Source organism: Caloenas nicobarica, chromosome 31 (assembly GCF_036013445.1).
Source record: "Caloenas nicobarica isolate bCalNic1 chromosome 31, bCalNic1.hap1, whole genome shotgun sequence".
NCBI lineage: Eukaryota > Metazoa > Chordata > Aves > Columbiformes > Columbidae > Caloenas > Caloenas nicobarica.
Genome location: NC_088275.1, coordinates 1,798,193 through 1,810,747, shown reverse-complemented (window position 1 = coordinate 1,810,747; position 12,555 = coordinate 1,798,193). Strand labels below are relative to the sequence as shown.

The 12,555-nt window shown below is 66.4% G+C and overlaps 3 protein-coding genes across 3 annotated transcripts; 2 read left to right on the top strand and 1 right to left on the bottom strand.

The window, feature by feature from the left end:
• Positions 1 to 1,365: 1,365 nt before the first annotated feature.
• On the bottom strand, positions 1,366 to 1,825 carry S100A1 (S100 calcium binding protein A1). Its single transcript, XM_065654012.1, has 2 exons — positions 1,685 to 1,825; positions 1,366 to 1,509 (listed from the first exon to the last, which is right to left on the bottom strand). Exons 1-2 carry the CDS (start codon positions 1,823 to 1,825, stop codon positions 1,366 to 1,368), a joined length of 285 nt encoding a protein of 94 aa, XP_065510084.1.
• A 3,961-nt stretch (positions 1,826 to 5,786) lies between these two features.
• On the top strand, positions 5,787 to 6,890 carry S100A13 (S100 calcium binding protein A13). Its single transcript, XM_065654011.1, has 3 exons — positions 5,787 to 5,937; positions 6,358 to 6,527; positions 6,707 to 6,890. Exons 2-3 carry the CDS (start codon positions 6,375 to 6,377, stop codon positions 6,839 to 6,841), a joined length of 288 nt encoding a protein of 95 aa, XP_065510083.1. The 5' UTR covers positions 5,787 to 5,937; positions 6,358 to 6,374; the 3' UTR covers positions 6,842 to 6,890.
• Positions 6,891 to 7,629: 739 nt separating this feature from the next.
• On the top strand, positions 7,630 to 10,663 carry S100A14 (S100 calcium binding protein A14). The gene is made up of 4 exons (XM_065654009.1): positions 7,630 to 7,678; positions 7,937 to 8,046; positions 9,496 to 9,642; positions 9,749 to 10,663. Exons 2-4 carry the CDS (start codon positions 8,014 to 8,016, stop codon positions 9,866 to 9,868), a joined length of 300 nt encoding a protein of 99 aa, XP_065510081.1. The 5' UTR covers positions 7,630 to 7,678; positions 7,937 to 8,013; the 3' UTR covers positions 9,869 to 10,663.
• Positions 10,664 to 12,555: the final 1,892 nt, after the last annotated feature.

The window sequence follows — 12,555 nt, the reverse complement described above, 5'->3', positions numbered from 1 at the left end:
ACCCACCCCCTGCTATTGGGCGGGGCAGCCCTGACGCAGGCACCGCCCCTTCGGCCATTGGTGGGGTGGGCGGGGCCAGGCCGCGGGCAGCGGGGGCTCTGCCCGGGGGCCGGTGGCGGGTTCGGTTCCCGGTTGCTCCCGCTTTCAGGAGCGGACGGGCGGGTGACTGAGCCGCGCAGGGCGGCCTGGCCCGGGCGGGGATGGAGGCGTCGAAGGCCTGAGGAGACCCCATGGGTCCTGCGGTGCGGCTGGGGCGGGTCTGGTTTTGACCCCGAGGCCCAGAGCCGTGCGGGGAGCACCGGGGCCAGCCCAGCCCCGGCAGACGATGGCGCTGGCGGCCCTGAGCGGGGCTGGGCCGCTGGCGGGTGTCCCGCTGGGCGCGGAGCTCAGAACCGGTTCCTCCAGCCCCACGGGGCGCGGTGCCTCCGGAGGGCCGGGCGGCCGACGAGTCCCGGCCTGCAGCCAACCCCCCCGGACCCTCGTGTCCCTGCGTTGCACCCCATCACAGAACCCCAGGATGTCAGGGGTTGGAAGGGACCTGGAAAGCTCATCCAGTGCAACCCCCCCGCCGGAGCAGGAACACCCAGCTGAGGTTACACAGGAAGGTGTCCAGGCGGGTTGGAATGTCTGCAGAGAAGGAGACTCCACAACCTCCCTGGGCAGCCTGGGCCAGGCTCTGGCACCCTCACCGCGAACAAGTTTCTTCTCCTATTCAAGCGGAACCTCCTGTGTTCCAGTTTGGACCCATTGCCCCTTGTCCTGTCACTGGCTGTCACCCAGAAGAGCCTGGCTCCATCCTCCTGACACTCCCCCTTTCCATATTGATCCCCATGAATGAGCTCAGCCCTCAGTCTCCTCTTCTCCAGCTCCAGAGCCCCAGCTCCTCAGCCTTTCCTCGGCAGGGAGATGCTCCACTCCCTTCAGCATCTTGGTGGCTGCGCTGGACTCTCTCCAGCAGTTCCCTGTCCTGCTGGAACCGAGGGGCCCAGAACTGGGCACAATATTCCAGATGCAGATTCCCGGCTCTGGGGCAGGGTGGGGCGCAGGGCGCGATGGAGGAACCAGCACAGGCTGGAGACGGGGATGTCTCCAGGCACTTGGGGTGACCCGGGGTGGCTTTTCGCCGTGACCTCGTGGCTTGGGACAGGGAAGGCTCCCCAGCGTCCCCAAGGGGATAAGGCAGAAACCCCCACCCTGCAAACAAACTGACAACGTGCCGCTGGCTGGGTGGGGGCCTTTATTGTGGAGCTGGATCCCGGTGGGATCCCCTGGGAGTGCTGGGGAGCGGGGGGTGAGCTGGGGGGTCGGGGGGGATCTCTGTGTTTCGGGGACGCCGCAGCTGGCAGCTGCGGGGACCGGCCGGGCTCAGGCGTTCTCCCAGAAGAAGGTGTTGCAGGCCACGGTGAGGGCGGCCACCAGGACCACGTACTCCTGGAAATCCACCTCCCCGTCGCCGTTCTCATCCAGGTCCTGCATGATCTTCTCCACAGCGCCCGTGTCCTTCTGGGTCTGTTGTGGGGGGGCCACAGGGTGAGGCCCCGGGGCTCAGCGGTGCGCTGGGACGCTGCTGCCCCGGGGCACGGAGGGAAAGGGGGACACCACGGAGGGAAAGGGGACCCCAGGAAGGAAAGGGGACCCCGGGAAGCAAAGGGGACCCCCTGCTCCCCGCACATCCAGCCCCTACCTCCAGGAAGCAGCCCAGCTCGCTCTGCAGCAGCTCCTTCAGCTCCTTCTTGCTCAGCTTGTACTTGTCCCCCTCTTTGCCCGAGTAGTGGTGGAACACGTTGATGAGCGTCTCCATCGCCCCTTCCAGCTGCGACGCCATGGATCCGGCTGCGGGGAGGCACCCGCCGCGTTATGGGGGGACAGCCCCTGAACTGCAGCTGCCCCCCACCCCGTCCCCTGCTGGGGGGTGTCACACGCCGTGGCCTCCACCGCAAACCCTTGGTGGGGCTGTGGGAGGGGGGTCCTGGCCACCAGCCCCCCTCGGATGAGGGTCTGCGCCCCAGCCGGCACCTGCGCTCACCTGAGCTCCCCGCCGTGCCGACTACGCCGGGTCGGGGCGGCTGGGGATGTTAAATAAGCTCCAGGCCCCCTCCCTCCGGGAGGATCCGATACCAGGGCTGGGCAGCCTGGCTGGCACCGCTGTGTTGCCTTCGCGGGGGCTGCGACACGGGGAGCCTGGACCCCTGGGGCCCACTCGCCCCACACCGGGGTGACACAGGGGAGCGTCTCCAGCCCCACCAGTGCCTCTGGGGCGGCGAGGGGCAGGGGACGGGTGGGCAGCGATACCCAGAGTCACTTTGTGGGGGACTTGGGTGTCACTTCTTGGCACCGCCACGGCTGATGCCAGCCCCACCGTGGGGCAGGGGGATGTGTGGGGCAGCAGTGGGGTCCCTCGCTGGGGCCACCCCAGCCCGGCTCTGCTGCCAACATCCCGCACCAGGCCCCGCTCCGCTGGCGGCCGCGGCCCCGGTGGCACCGCGGCGCCCGGGGTCTGACCCCGCGGCGTCACCCGCTCGGCCCCCGCCGGCGTCCCCCATCTGTCAGCACCGCGGTGCCGTGCCGGATCCCCCCCCAGCCCTCCTCCCCGCCACCCTCGTGCCGATAAGGTGCAGGTGTCCGGTGTCCTGGGCCTCGCAACGGGAGCCAACCGGGGCCGGGGGGAGCCGGCGGGGGCTATCGGGTGACTCAGCCCTGGCCCCCCGGGGCCGCCTGCTCCCCGCACACAGAGAGGCCTCTTGTCAAATTAAAAAAGCCCCACAATCCCAGCCCGGACATTGCTCCAGCAACGGCGCGACCAAGAAACCAGATTCCCGAGCTGGTATGGTTGATGCCGATAATCCTGGCCCCGCCGCGGCTCTGCTTACGGCCCCCCCCGGCACCCGCATCCCGGTGCTGAGCCCCCAAACTCAGGTGGCCACGATCATCCCCCCATCTTTTTGGGACCCCCCCACAGGGGGGCTGCCGGGAGCTGCCGGCGCGGCCGTGTGGTTTTTCACAAGAGCCGGGTGGTGCCAGGCCCTTTATCCCGGATTCCAGTCCTAATTTGGGGCTAATTATATCCTGCTCCCTCCGTTTCCATCTCCTGCACTTCCTGTCCCTGCCATTGGGAAACGCCGTGGCTGCGTGGCACCCCCCCCCGGACCCCAAAATCACCCCCTGACCCATTGTGGCCACCCCACTGTCACCACCCTGTGCTGGGGGGGACAGCGGGGGGGGGCTGGAGGGTTTGGGGTGATGGGTTTTGGGGATCCAACCTGTTCTGCACATGGGGCAGCAGTAAAGGGGGGGCCTGGCCGGGAGGTGGGGTCTGGGGTGGACATGGGGGGTCCCAGATGGATGGGGGTTCCTAAATGGATATGGGGGTCCCGGATGGATTTGAGAGTCCCAGATGGAGGTGGGCTCCCAGATGGACTTGGGGGTCCCAGATGGATATGGGAGTCCCAGATGGATTTGGGGGTCCCGGATGGAGGCTCAGGAGCTGCTTCTCAGCGGGACACGCTCCCGTTTTCATTGCGGGGCAGCGAGTGGGGCTGGGGGGCTCCAGAAGAGCCCGGATCCATCCTGAGCCTGGGGACAGGGGGACACGGTGGCACTCGCCCAGCGGTGGCACAGCCGGGGCCGCCGCGCCGTGCGTCCAACCGCCCGGTTGTGCCGAGCTCCCCAGGGCTCCAGCTGCGCTAAGGGGGGGCCTTGGATTGAACCCCAAACCCACAGGAGAGCAGGATTTGGCCAGGGCTTTCCCGAGCGGCGGGACTGGGGTGCTGCGGGTGAACCCCGATGCCACGGGGGTGTCGCGTGGGTGCCGGAGGGGTCGGTCCCCCCGAGCGCCGCGGCCTCGGTCGCTGCCGCGAGAGCAAGTGCGGCGTGTCTGTGCTGGTGGATCCCCAGGACAAGCTCTTACCAAACTGGGAGCAGCGAGGGACATGCCAGGAGGTTTACACACATCTTGGAACAAGTTTCAGCCACGGCGACTCCCGGTGCTCCACTTTGACCCAGCTAAACCAGTCGCTCCAGTTGCTGGTGCCGGGGCTGGGCTGATCTTGTCTCTCTGTCCCATCGCTGGAGCACGGAAGAGGCTTTTCCATCTCTGGGGTTTGGAGCGGGGAGCTGCTGGGTGCCCGCTGTGCCAGGGCTGGGGCCATCGCGATGGCACCCGGTGCCACAGCCCCCGATCACTGCGCTCCCCACCGGCGAGCCCCGATGGATGGAGGGGGCTGGTGTGACCATCCCTGGTAGAGCCAAGACACGTTGGGGACAAGGGGACCGGGACGCACGGCGGGTGCCGGTCCCTTGGGATGCATCTGCGCCCCGAGCTCTGGCGCCGGCACATGGAGACGTGCCGTGTGTTGCCCCCTCCCGGCAGCACCGGGGTGCCCGGGGCCGGGTCACCTCTCCCTGCCCGTGGGGACGGCCCCGAGCGGGATCCCGGCCTCGACCGGGAGGTGCCGTTTCTCCTGCCACCTGTGATTTGGCCGCATCCTGTCGCGGGGCCGCTGCAGCACCTGCTGCCTCCTCACCCCACCATCCCGACACCCCGAATTCCAGGGGCGGCGAGTCACAGGCCCGCCTGGCTCTTGGGGTCGGTGAGTCACCCCAAACTTGTCCCTGTCCCTGCCGAGCCTGACTCACCCCAGCGGTTTCCCAAGAGCCCATCTCAGTCCCCTGACGTGTGGGGCTCCCCGGAAGTCCCGTCCCCGTCCCCCGTCACCCCGGGCAGGGGGACAGGCTGCATGGGGCTGCAGGAAGCCAATTCCTGCCCCGTGAGCTGGTGTGGCGGGTGCGGGGTGGGGACCGGGCCGCCCGGTGATGGCCGGAGCCTCCCTGTCCCCACGGAGAGCCGGACTGAGTGTGTCAGGCTCAGCAGAAACCGGGCTGGTGATGGTGGCATTGCGCTGGGGACCTCCCTGCTCCGCGTCCCCAAAACGCCACTGGCCGGGGGGGTTCCCTGGGACCCCTCTTCCGTGTGCTGCTCGCCCTGGCCTTGCTCCCCGCCACGCTGCTGCGGGGATGCCGGGACAACGGCGCCGCGGTGCACGGGGACACCCCGGTGAACCTGCACCCTGCCGGGGAATGGGGGCGGCTGGTGATCAGCGGCGTCCCTGCCATGCTCCACGTCCCCAACGTCACCCCTGTCCGGCAGGGTTCCCCCGGGGCTGTGCCGTGGGCGCCGTACGGGGTTTACATGGGGCCGGGGCACGGTGCCGCGGTGCAGGACGCGGCGCGGGGGCCCCGTGGGAACGGCGCTGCCGCGGTGCAGATCTGCTCCGTCTGCCGGGTGGAAACCTCCGGGGCTGCCATGTTATAAATATACAGTGATTAAAGGCGAACACTCAAGCTGTTCCAACCCCCTAATTAATTTGGATTAATTAATTTTTACAAAGCCCACTATTAATAGGGATGATGTCAGTGGGCGGCTGACTCACAACTCTCACTCGGTGCGGGTCGAGCCCAGCCCCGGGTCCACAGCGCCGCTGGATCGCGGGCTTGGGACGAACTGCCACGTTGGGACCACGTCCCCATCCCCATCGGGATGCATTTGGGGGTGAGACCTGCCCCGCACCCCCAGAACGGTCCCGGTGATGCTGGAGCTCCGTGGGATGCTCCAGCCCAACAGAGCCCCGCGGTCCCATCCTGCTCCCACCGGAGCATCCCCAGAGCGCGGCCGGTGCTGCCGAGGCCGGGGCAGGTTGGCACCCGCGGGGCCGAGCGCCGGATTTGGGCCGCTGCCCGTGCGGGGAGGGAGGAGAGGAGGACGGTTCCGCGCTCGGGCGGTGTCTGTGCGTCCGTCCGGCTGCAACAGGAAACCCAACACCGTGGCGCGGGGGGACAAAGCGCCGCGTTCTCCCCTCCTGCAGCGCAGGGTATAAAACCTCCCGGGGGGCTGCACGCTGCCCGCAGCTCTGCCCGCAGCTCTGCCCGCAGGCGAGGGGGGTAAGTCGGGAATCGCTGCCTGCGGCACCGGCCCCTCCCCAGCCACCATGTTTCCTGTGCTCGCAGGAGGAGAGCGGCGCAGGGGACCCCGTGGTGACCCCATCCCTTTCCTGAAGTCCCCCCGTCCTGGCTGCTTCTGTGGCGTTTCTGCCACGCTGTGCCGGATGGCAGCAGCGTCACCAAACGGCTCTGCTCCCCCTGCCCGCACCAAGCCGGGAGGGTCTGGCTGATGCTCTTGGTCCCTCGGGAGCAGAGGGGCAGCCCCGGGAACCGGCTCAGCCCCGCGGAGCCGAGACCCTGCAGACTCGCTGCACCCGAGGCTGGGGAAGGGGAGAGGGTCCCCTTCTCCCAAAACACCCCGGCATTGCCTCTCCGGGACACCCCTCTGCCTCCCAACCCTCTCGGCTCCTCTCCCTGCAGCCCCGTGCCCCGGCACCATGGCCACCGGCGAGCTGACCGAGCTGGAGACGGCCATCGAGAAGATCGTCACCGTCTTCTTCACCTACGCGGGGAAGGAGGGCAAGAAGGGCACGCTGACGGCCGGCGAGTTCAAGGAGCTCGTCCAGCTCCAGCTGCCCAACCTGATGAAGGTGAGACGAGGGGCAGCGTGCACGGGGTGGCTGGGACAGTCCCGTGAAGCCCCAAAGCTCAGGGGGCTGCTCCCGGTACCCTGGGATTTGCAAGCAAGAGCGAGCGGCAGCTCCTGCTCCCCCCGTCCCGCTCACCGGCGATCAGGACACGGCCGAGCCCCCCTGTGCTGTCCCCGCAGGACGTGTCCCTGGAGGAGAAGATGAGCGAGCTGGATGTGAACAACGACGAGGAACTGAAATTCGGCGAGTACTGGCGGCTGATTGGGGAGCTGGCCAAGGCCATGCGGAGGGAGAAAGCGGGGAAGAAGAAGTGACGGGGCTGGTGGGGAGACTCGGCCGACGCAGAGCTAATAAAAGAGGTTTTCCCGAGCCTAGGCATCGCTGCTGTTCTTAGCGGGGGGGCTCGTGGTTCGGGCAGCCCCTCTCCTCCCCTGCCTGCAGCTGCCCATGACCACGCTGTGCCCAGGGACCGGCCCGGTGGGTCGGGGCTCGCTCTGCGTCGGGGTGGCTGCTGCGGGGAACCGGTGACGGATGGGGCCATTCCCAAATCGCCCCTGGTGCCACCCTGCACCCCACAAACGCCTTCCTGCCGGGCTGTGGGGTTGCTCAGTGCAGCCCCGATGGGTGGCAGAGATGTGGCTGCGACCGGGGTGGGGCTCCGGAGCATCTCCGGCAGCGATGCCACGGTGGCCACTGTGGCTACCACCACCATGGCATCAATGGCCAACCCTCTCTGGGGTCTTGGGTGGCACGGGGCGACGCGTCCGCTGGCACAGCACATCCCAGGCTCAGCACCCCTACCCAAGAACCCAGATCCCGGCGCTGTTGGGAAACGGAGAAATCCCCAGCATGGGGTGACCCACCCTGGAGCTGCCCGGTGCCCGGCGGGCCGTTCCCACGCGGCGCTGTGTGGCCGTGCCGGGATGGATGGATGGATGGATGGATGGATGGATGGATTGATGAGCAGCCGTCAGTGTGGCCGGGAAGGAGGCGTTTCCCAGCCCCACGCTGGCTCCGGGCCAGGCTCCAAAATGAGACGCCTTGCACCACACCGCAGCTGGGAGCGCAGGGAGCTCCCACTCACACCTCCCCGCCGTATAAAACCCCGGCGCGCCGCAGCCTGCGCACACCCAGGAGAGCCCGTGGAGCAGGTAAGTGGCCCATCCACCACTGCGGGGTGGGGGGCCGTGCCCCAGGGGTCCTGCCACCCCTCTGCACCCCCAATGCTCCCACGCTTTGGCTCTGCCGCGACTTGCCGCCGGGGCAGGGACGCTCCTGCTGCTGGGACGTGTCCTGGCAGCTCATCGCATCCCGGGGCTTCTTCCTCGCCCAGCGCTCAGCCCCGGCGCCCAAGGAGGGAAAACTCCCCCCACGCTGAGAGCTGAGCTTGGCTTTTCCCCCCCCGCCAGCTCCCCAGGACCCCGTTGGAGAGGACAACCCACCACCGGCAGCACCGCCAAGGACCTACAGCCCCGCGAGCAGCAGCATGGGCCAGTGCAACTGCCACAAGAAGCACAAGGTCCGCGAGCGACGCTGCGGCACCGGGGGGGGTGCGGGGTGCGGGGGTGACCCCGCGCGGCCCCGTCCCTCGGAGCGCAGCCCTGGGCACGGGGTGACTCAGAGCAGCACGGCGGGGCCAGCCCCATCCTGGAGCCAGCAGAGGAGATGGGGGGGGCTGTTTTGGGGTTCGGCGACGCTGCCCCGGCGCTGGGCAGGGGGACTCGGTCTCGGAACCGCTTGAAAGCTCGAGGAACCAGGCAGCTTTCTCCAGCTCCCGTGGACTCACTTTTGGGAGCTGCGCTCGCTCCTTGTAACTTCTCCAAGGATGCCCAATGGCAGAAAGCGTCCTGTTCTCCTCGGCTTTCAACCAGGGGGTACCCACCCCGCACCCCTTTGCACCTGTGGAGGATCTGGCCCCGGCCGGCTGAGCCGGGGCAGCGGGCTGCGGCTCCGGAGATTGCGAATGGGCATCGCCTGATGTGGTTTACTGGTGTTTCGAGGGGAAACCGCAGCTGCCGAGTGAATCGCCATCGTTTCCCTTCAAACGCGGCTTCGGCAAATTAGCACGAGTGGCCGGGGAGCTGGGCGTGTGGGCCAGGCTTGGGGGCTGCCCCCCAACCCAGCGGGGAAGGGGTCTGCAGCCCTAATGGGGAGGGAAAGGGGCTTCTGCTGCTGCCAAGCCCCAGCCCGATGGGTGCCCGGGTTGTCCCCGGCACTGACTCACGCCGTCACCCGCCGCTTGTGCAAAGGAGAGGAAGAACCAGTCCGGACGGCCGCGCAGCCCCCGCGCGCCATGGGTGTAGCGCCCGGAGACGCCGGGGTGGCTGAGCCGCGCTGGCCCCGGGCAGGGAGAGGTCCGGGCAAGCAGAGACGAGGGGTGACATGCCTGTGTCACATCGGGGTATGGCAGCTGTGTGGAGCCCGCGTGGAGGGAGCAACATCTGTATGGTGGGGTCTCACCTCTGTACAGAGTGGTCTCATAGCCGTACGGAGCGGTCTAACATCTGCATGGGATGGTCTTGCATCTCTGTGGGGGATCTCACATCTGTACGGTGGTGCCACATCTGTGAGGGGGGGGCCTCACATCTGCATGTTGAGGTGTCACATCTGTAGAGGGGGGTCTTGCATCTGTATGCGGGGGTATGACGTTGATAAGGAGGTTTATCGCATCGTTGTGGAGGGGTTGAACATCTGTAGAGACCCCTGGCACATCTGGGGCGTCCCATCTGTCTGGTGGGGGGTGTCCCGTCCGTCCGGGGGGATGTCCCGTCCATCTGGGGGGGTGTCCCGTCCGTCCGGGGGGATGTCCCGTCCATCTGGGGGGGTGTCCCGTCCGTCTGGGGGGATGTCCCATCCATCTCGGGGGGTGTCCCGTCCATCTGGGGGGATGTCCCGTCCGTCTGGGGGGATGTCCCGTCCATCTGGGGGGGTGTCCAGCTGGTGCTCACTCTCTCTCCCCCCTGCACAGGACTGCCAGGAGCTCACCGACGTGGAGCGAGCCATCGAGACCGTCATCAACCAGTTCCATTGCTACGCAGTGAAGGGGCAGAAGGAGTATCTGACGCCCAACGAGATGCAGGAGCTGGTGTCGCAGAAGCTGCCCCATCTGGGGAAGGTGAGGGCAGAGGCCGGGGGCGGGCAGGGGAAGCTGGGGTGGGCACGGGCTGCCCGCGGGACCCCACCGCCCCATCACCCTGATGTGTTTTCCACCCCTGCTGCAGTGCGTTGGACCCCTTGAAGAGAAGATCGAGTGTATGGGAGACCCTAACGAGGCCAAGCTGGAGTTCGGAGAGTACTGGGACATGATGGGGGACGCGGCCAAGGGCTGCCGGAGGAAGTAGAGGGTGGCGGGGGACGGGAAGGCACCCGAGGGCTCAGGCTCTGCACCGAGAATCGCGAGAGGCTGCTGGTCCCCCTGGGATGCAGCTGGGAAAACGCAGCGTCGCTCCTGCCGGGGCTCATCTCCCCACGTCCCCAGCCGGGGCAGAGGGATCCCCCTCTCCAGCTCTGTCCCTGCCCTCTCTTGCCTCTCCTTCCCGTCAGGAAAACTCCCTTCCCATCCCCAGCTCTGGCCCGTGCTGCGGCAGGAGGGAGATGGCAAGGGGGCTCCTGGCCCCGGCTCTGGGGCCGCCTTTCTCCGTCCTTTGCTCCAGAGCCTTTCCCCCGGGCTTGTCCCACCTCCAGCCCCAAAACCCCTCCGGTTGCAGGTCCCCCAGCCCCAGAGCATCACAGCAAAGAGGGACTTGGCTCCTTTCCCCAAAAGCCTTTAGGTGTGGGGGCTTGTCCCCCTGTCCCCGCGCCACCCACGGGAGCCCCTTTTCCGCCGCTCTGCCTCGTGCTCCGAGCACCTTCAGGGGCTTCTAGGACTTGGGGCCGGGCCCGGTGTTGCTGTTCGTGGCCTGGGCGTCTTCTCTGCTCTTCCACCAGCGCAGGGACCGTGGTGCCCTGTGCCTGCCCAGGTTTTGGGGTGCTCCGCCGGGGCGTGCTGTCTGCACGGTGCTCCCCCACCTGCCCCTCTCCAGGGATGCTGGCCCTTGGCTAGTGGCTGCGCTCGGGGCTGGGACGGTGGCGGGTTGTTATCAGCTTGCGTCACTTGCAACCATTTTTGTATAAATTAATAAAGGAAAATACTGGAAAAGCCAGCCAGGATGGGGTGAACTCATTTGTCCTCCTTCATGTGAGAAGGAAAGTGGGGGAGTGGGAAGGGATGGGGCTGCAGAGATTTGGGCTCCGAGCATCACTTTGGTGCTGGGTCACACAGCCCCGCTGGCCCCAGCGCACAGCACGAGGGTGCAAAGGATGCTGCAGGCGTGCAAAGGATGCTGCAGGTGTGCAAAGGATGCTGCAGGCGTGCAAAGGATGCTGCAGGCGTGCAAAGGACGCTGCAGGTGTGCAAAGGACGCTGCAGGTGTGCAAAGGACGCTGCGGGCGTGCAAAGGATGCTGCGGGCGTGCAAAGGATTCTGCAGGCGTGCAAAGGACGCTGCAGGCGTGCAAAGGACGCTGTGGGCATGCATGGGATGCTGCAAGCGTGCACAGCGTTGTGGGTGCACGCAGGGCTGCGCATGTGCATGGGATGCCACAAGTGTGCATGGCACTGCAGGCGTGCATGGTGCTGCGGGTGTGCACGGTGCTGCGGGTGTGCACGGTGCTGCGGGTATGCACAGGGTCAGGGTGTGCACGGGGTCAGGGTGTGCATGGGGTTGTGCAGGTGCCCAGTCCCCAGGGCGGTTTGTTCCTGTCGGTCCCCATTGCGGGGACCCCCAAGCGAAGCCGGGGACCCCCAAGCAAAGCGAGGGACCAGGCACCCCAAGGGCTCTGGGCAAGCGGCTGCTCACTGGGGTGGAGGGAACTCGGAGGAGACCCCGAAATCCTGGACTCGAAAAGACCTGGAAGCCATGAGGCCAGCAGCAAGATGTCACCCGTGCCGGGAAAGCATGGGATTTCTGTGTAATTACAGCAAATTAGAAAACAGTAAATGCTACAAAGTGGTGGCTTGCTGGGGTGGAGAAATTAGCTCGGGCTATGTGGGGTGAAAAAAATGGGCTTGAGGGGGTGTAGGACACCCACCAATCCTAGTTATCCCACCTTTCCTCTGCCACCTGGGATGGGACCGTGGCTCCTGCTGAGCTCGAGGGGCAGCCCCGGGGGTGCGATGGGGATGGAGACCCCAAAAAGGAAGAGGGCGCGGGTTCCTCAGCAGCACCTGCGTCACCTTGTGAGGCTTTGTGCCATGGGGAAAAAAAAAAAAAAGGGATGAACAAAACCAAATCAAGCCAAAACCCAGAGAAATGTGATGAAACCCGGGGCTGGCCCAGGGTGGCTGGCGGCCGGCAAGGCAGCACCGACACCGCGGCTCGGCCACGGGCCACCCTCTGTCTCCTCTCACCTTGGGGTGGATTTCACAATGAGAATGACTATTTATTGTTCCTGCCTTGGAAATAAATACATGGAAATTAAGCAGAAAGGTGTGGTGTGCATTTAATTAGAGACAGGAAATGTGTCAAGTGGTTGGAGCGATGGAAGGGGGGAACAGGAGCACCGGGCTGGGAATGCGCTGTGGGACTCCTGGGTCCTCCTTCTGGTTTGGCGATCAGCTCCCCGGCGTGACAGTGTGCTGTCGGGAGGACGGCAATTCCTGCGGTGTGAGCCATCCCCGATAAGTATCTGTTTGATCTGGGAAGGCTTCGGAGGTGGCAGGAATGGCTCAGCCCATGCTGGGGTGGTTGGTGCCCCTTGGTGAGTCAGTGCCGGCCACACAGGGATGGGACCACCACATCCCTGGGCACCATGACATCCCTGGGCACCACCACATCCTTGGGTACCACCACATCCCTGGGCACCGTGACATCCCTGGGCACCGTGACATCCCTGGGCACCACCACATCCTTGGGCACCGTGACGTCCTTGGGCACCGTGACATCCTTGGGCACCACCACATCCCTGGGCACTATGACATCCCTGGGCACCACCACATCCTTGGGTACCACCACATCCCTGGGCACCGTGACATCCCTGGGCACCACCAC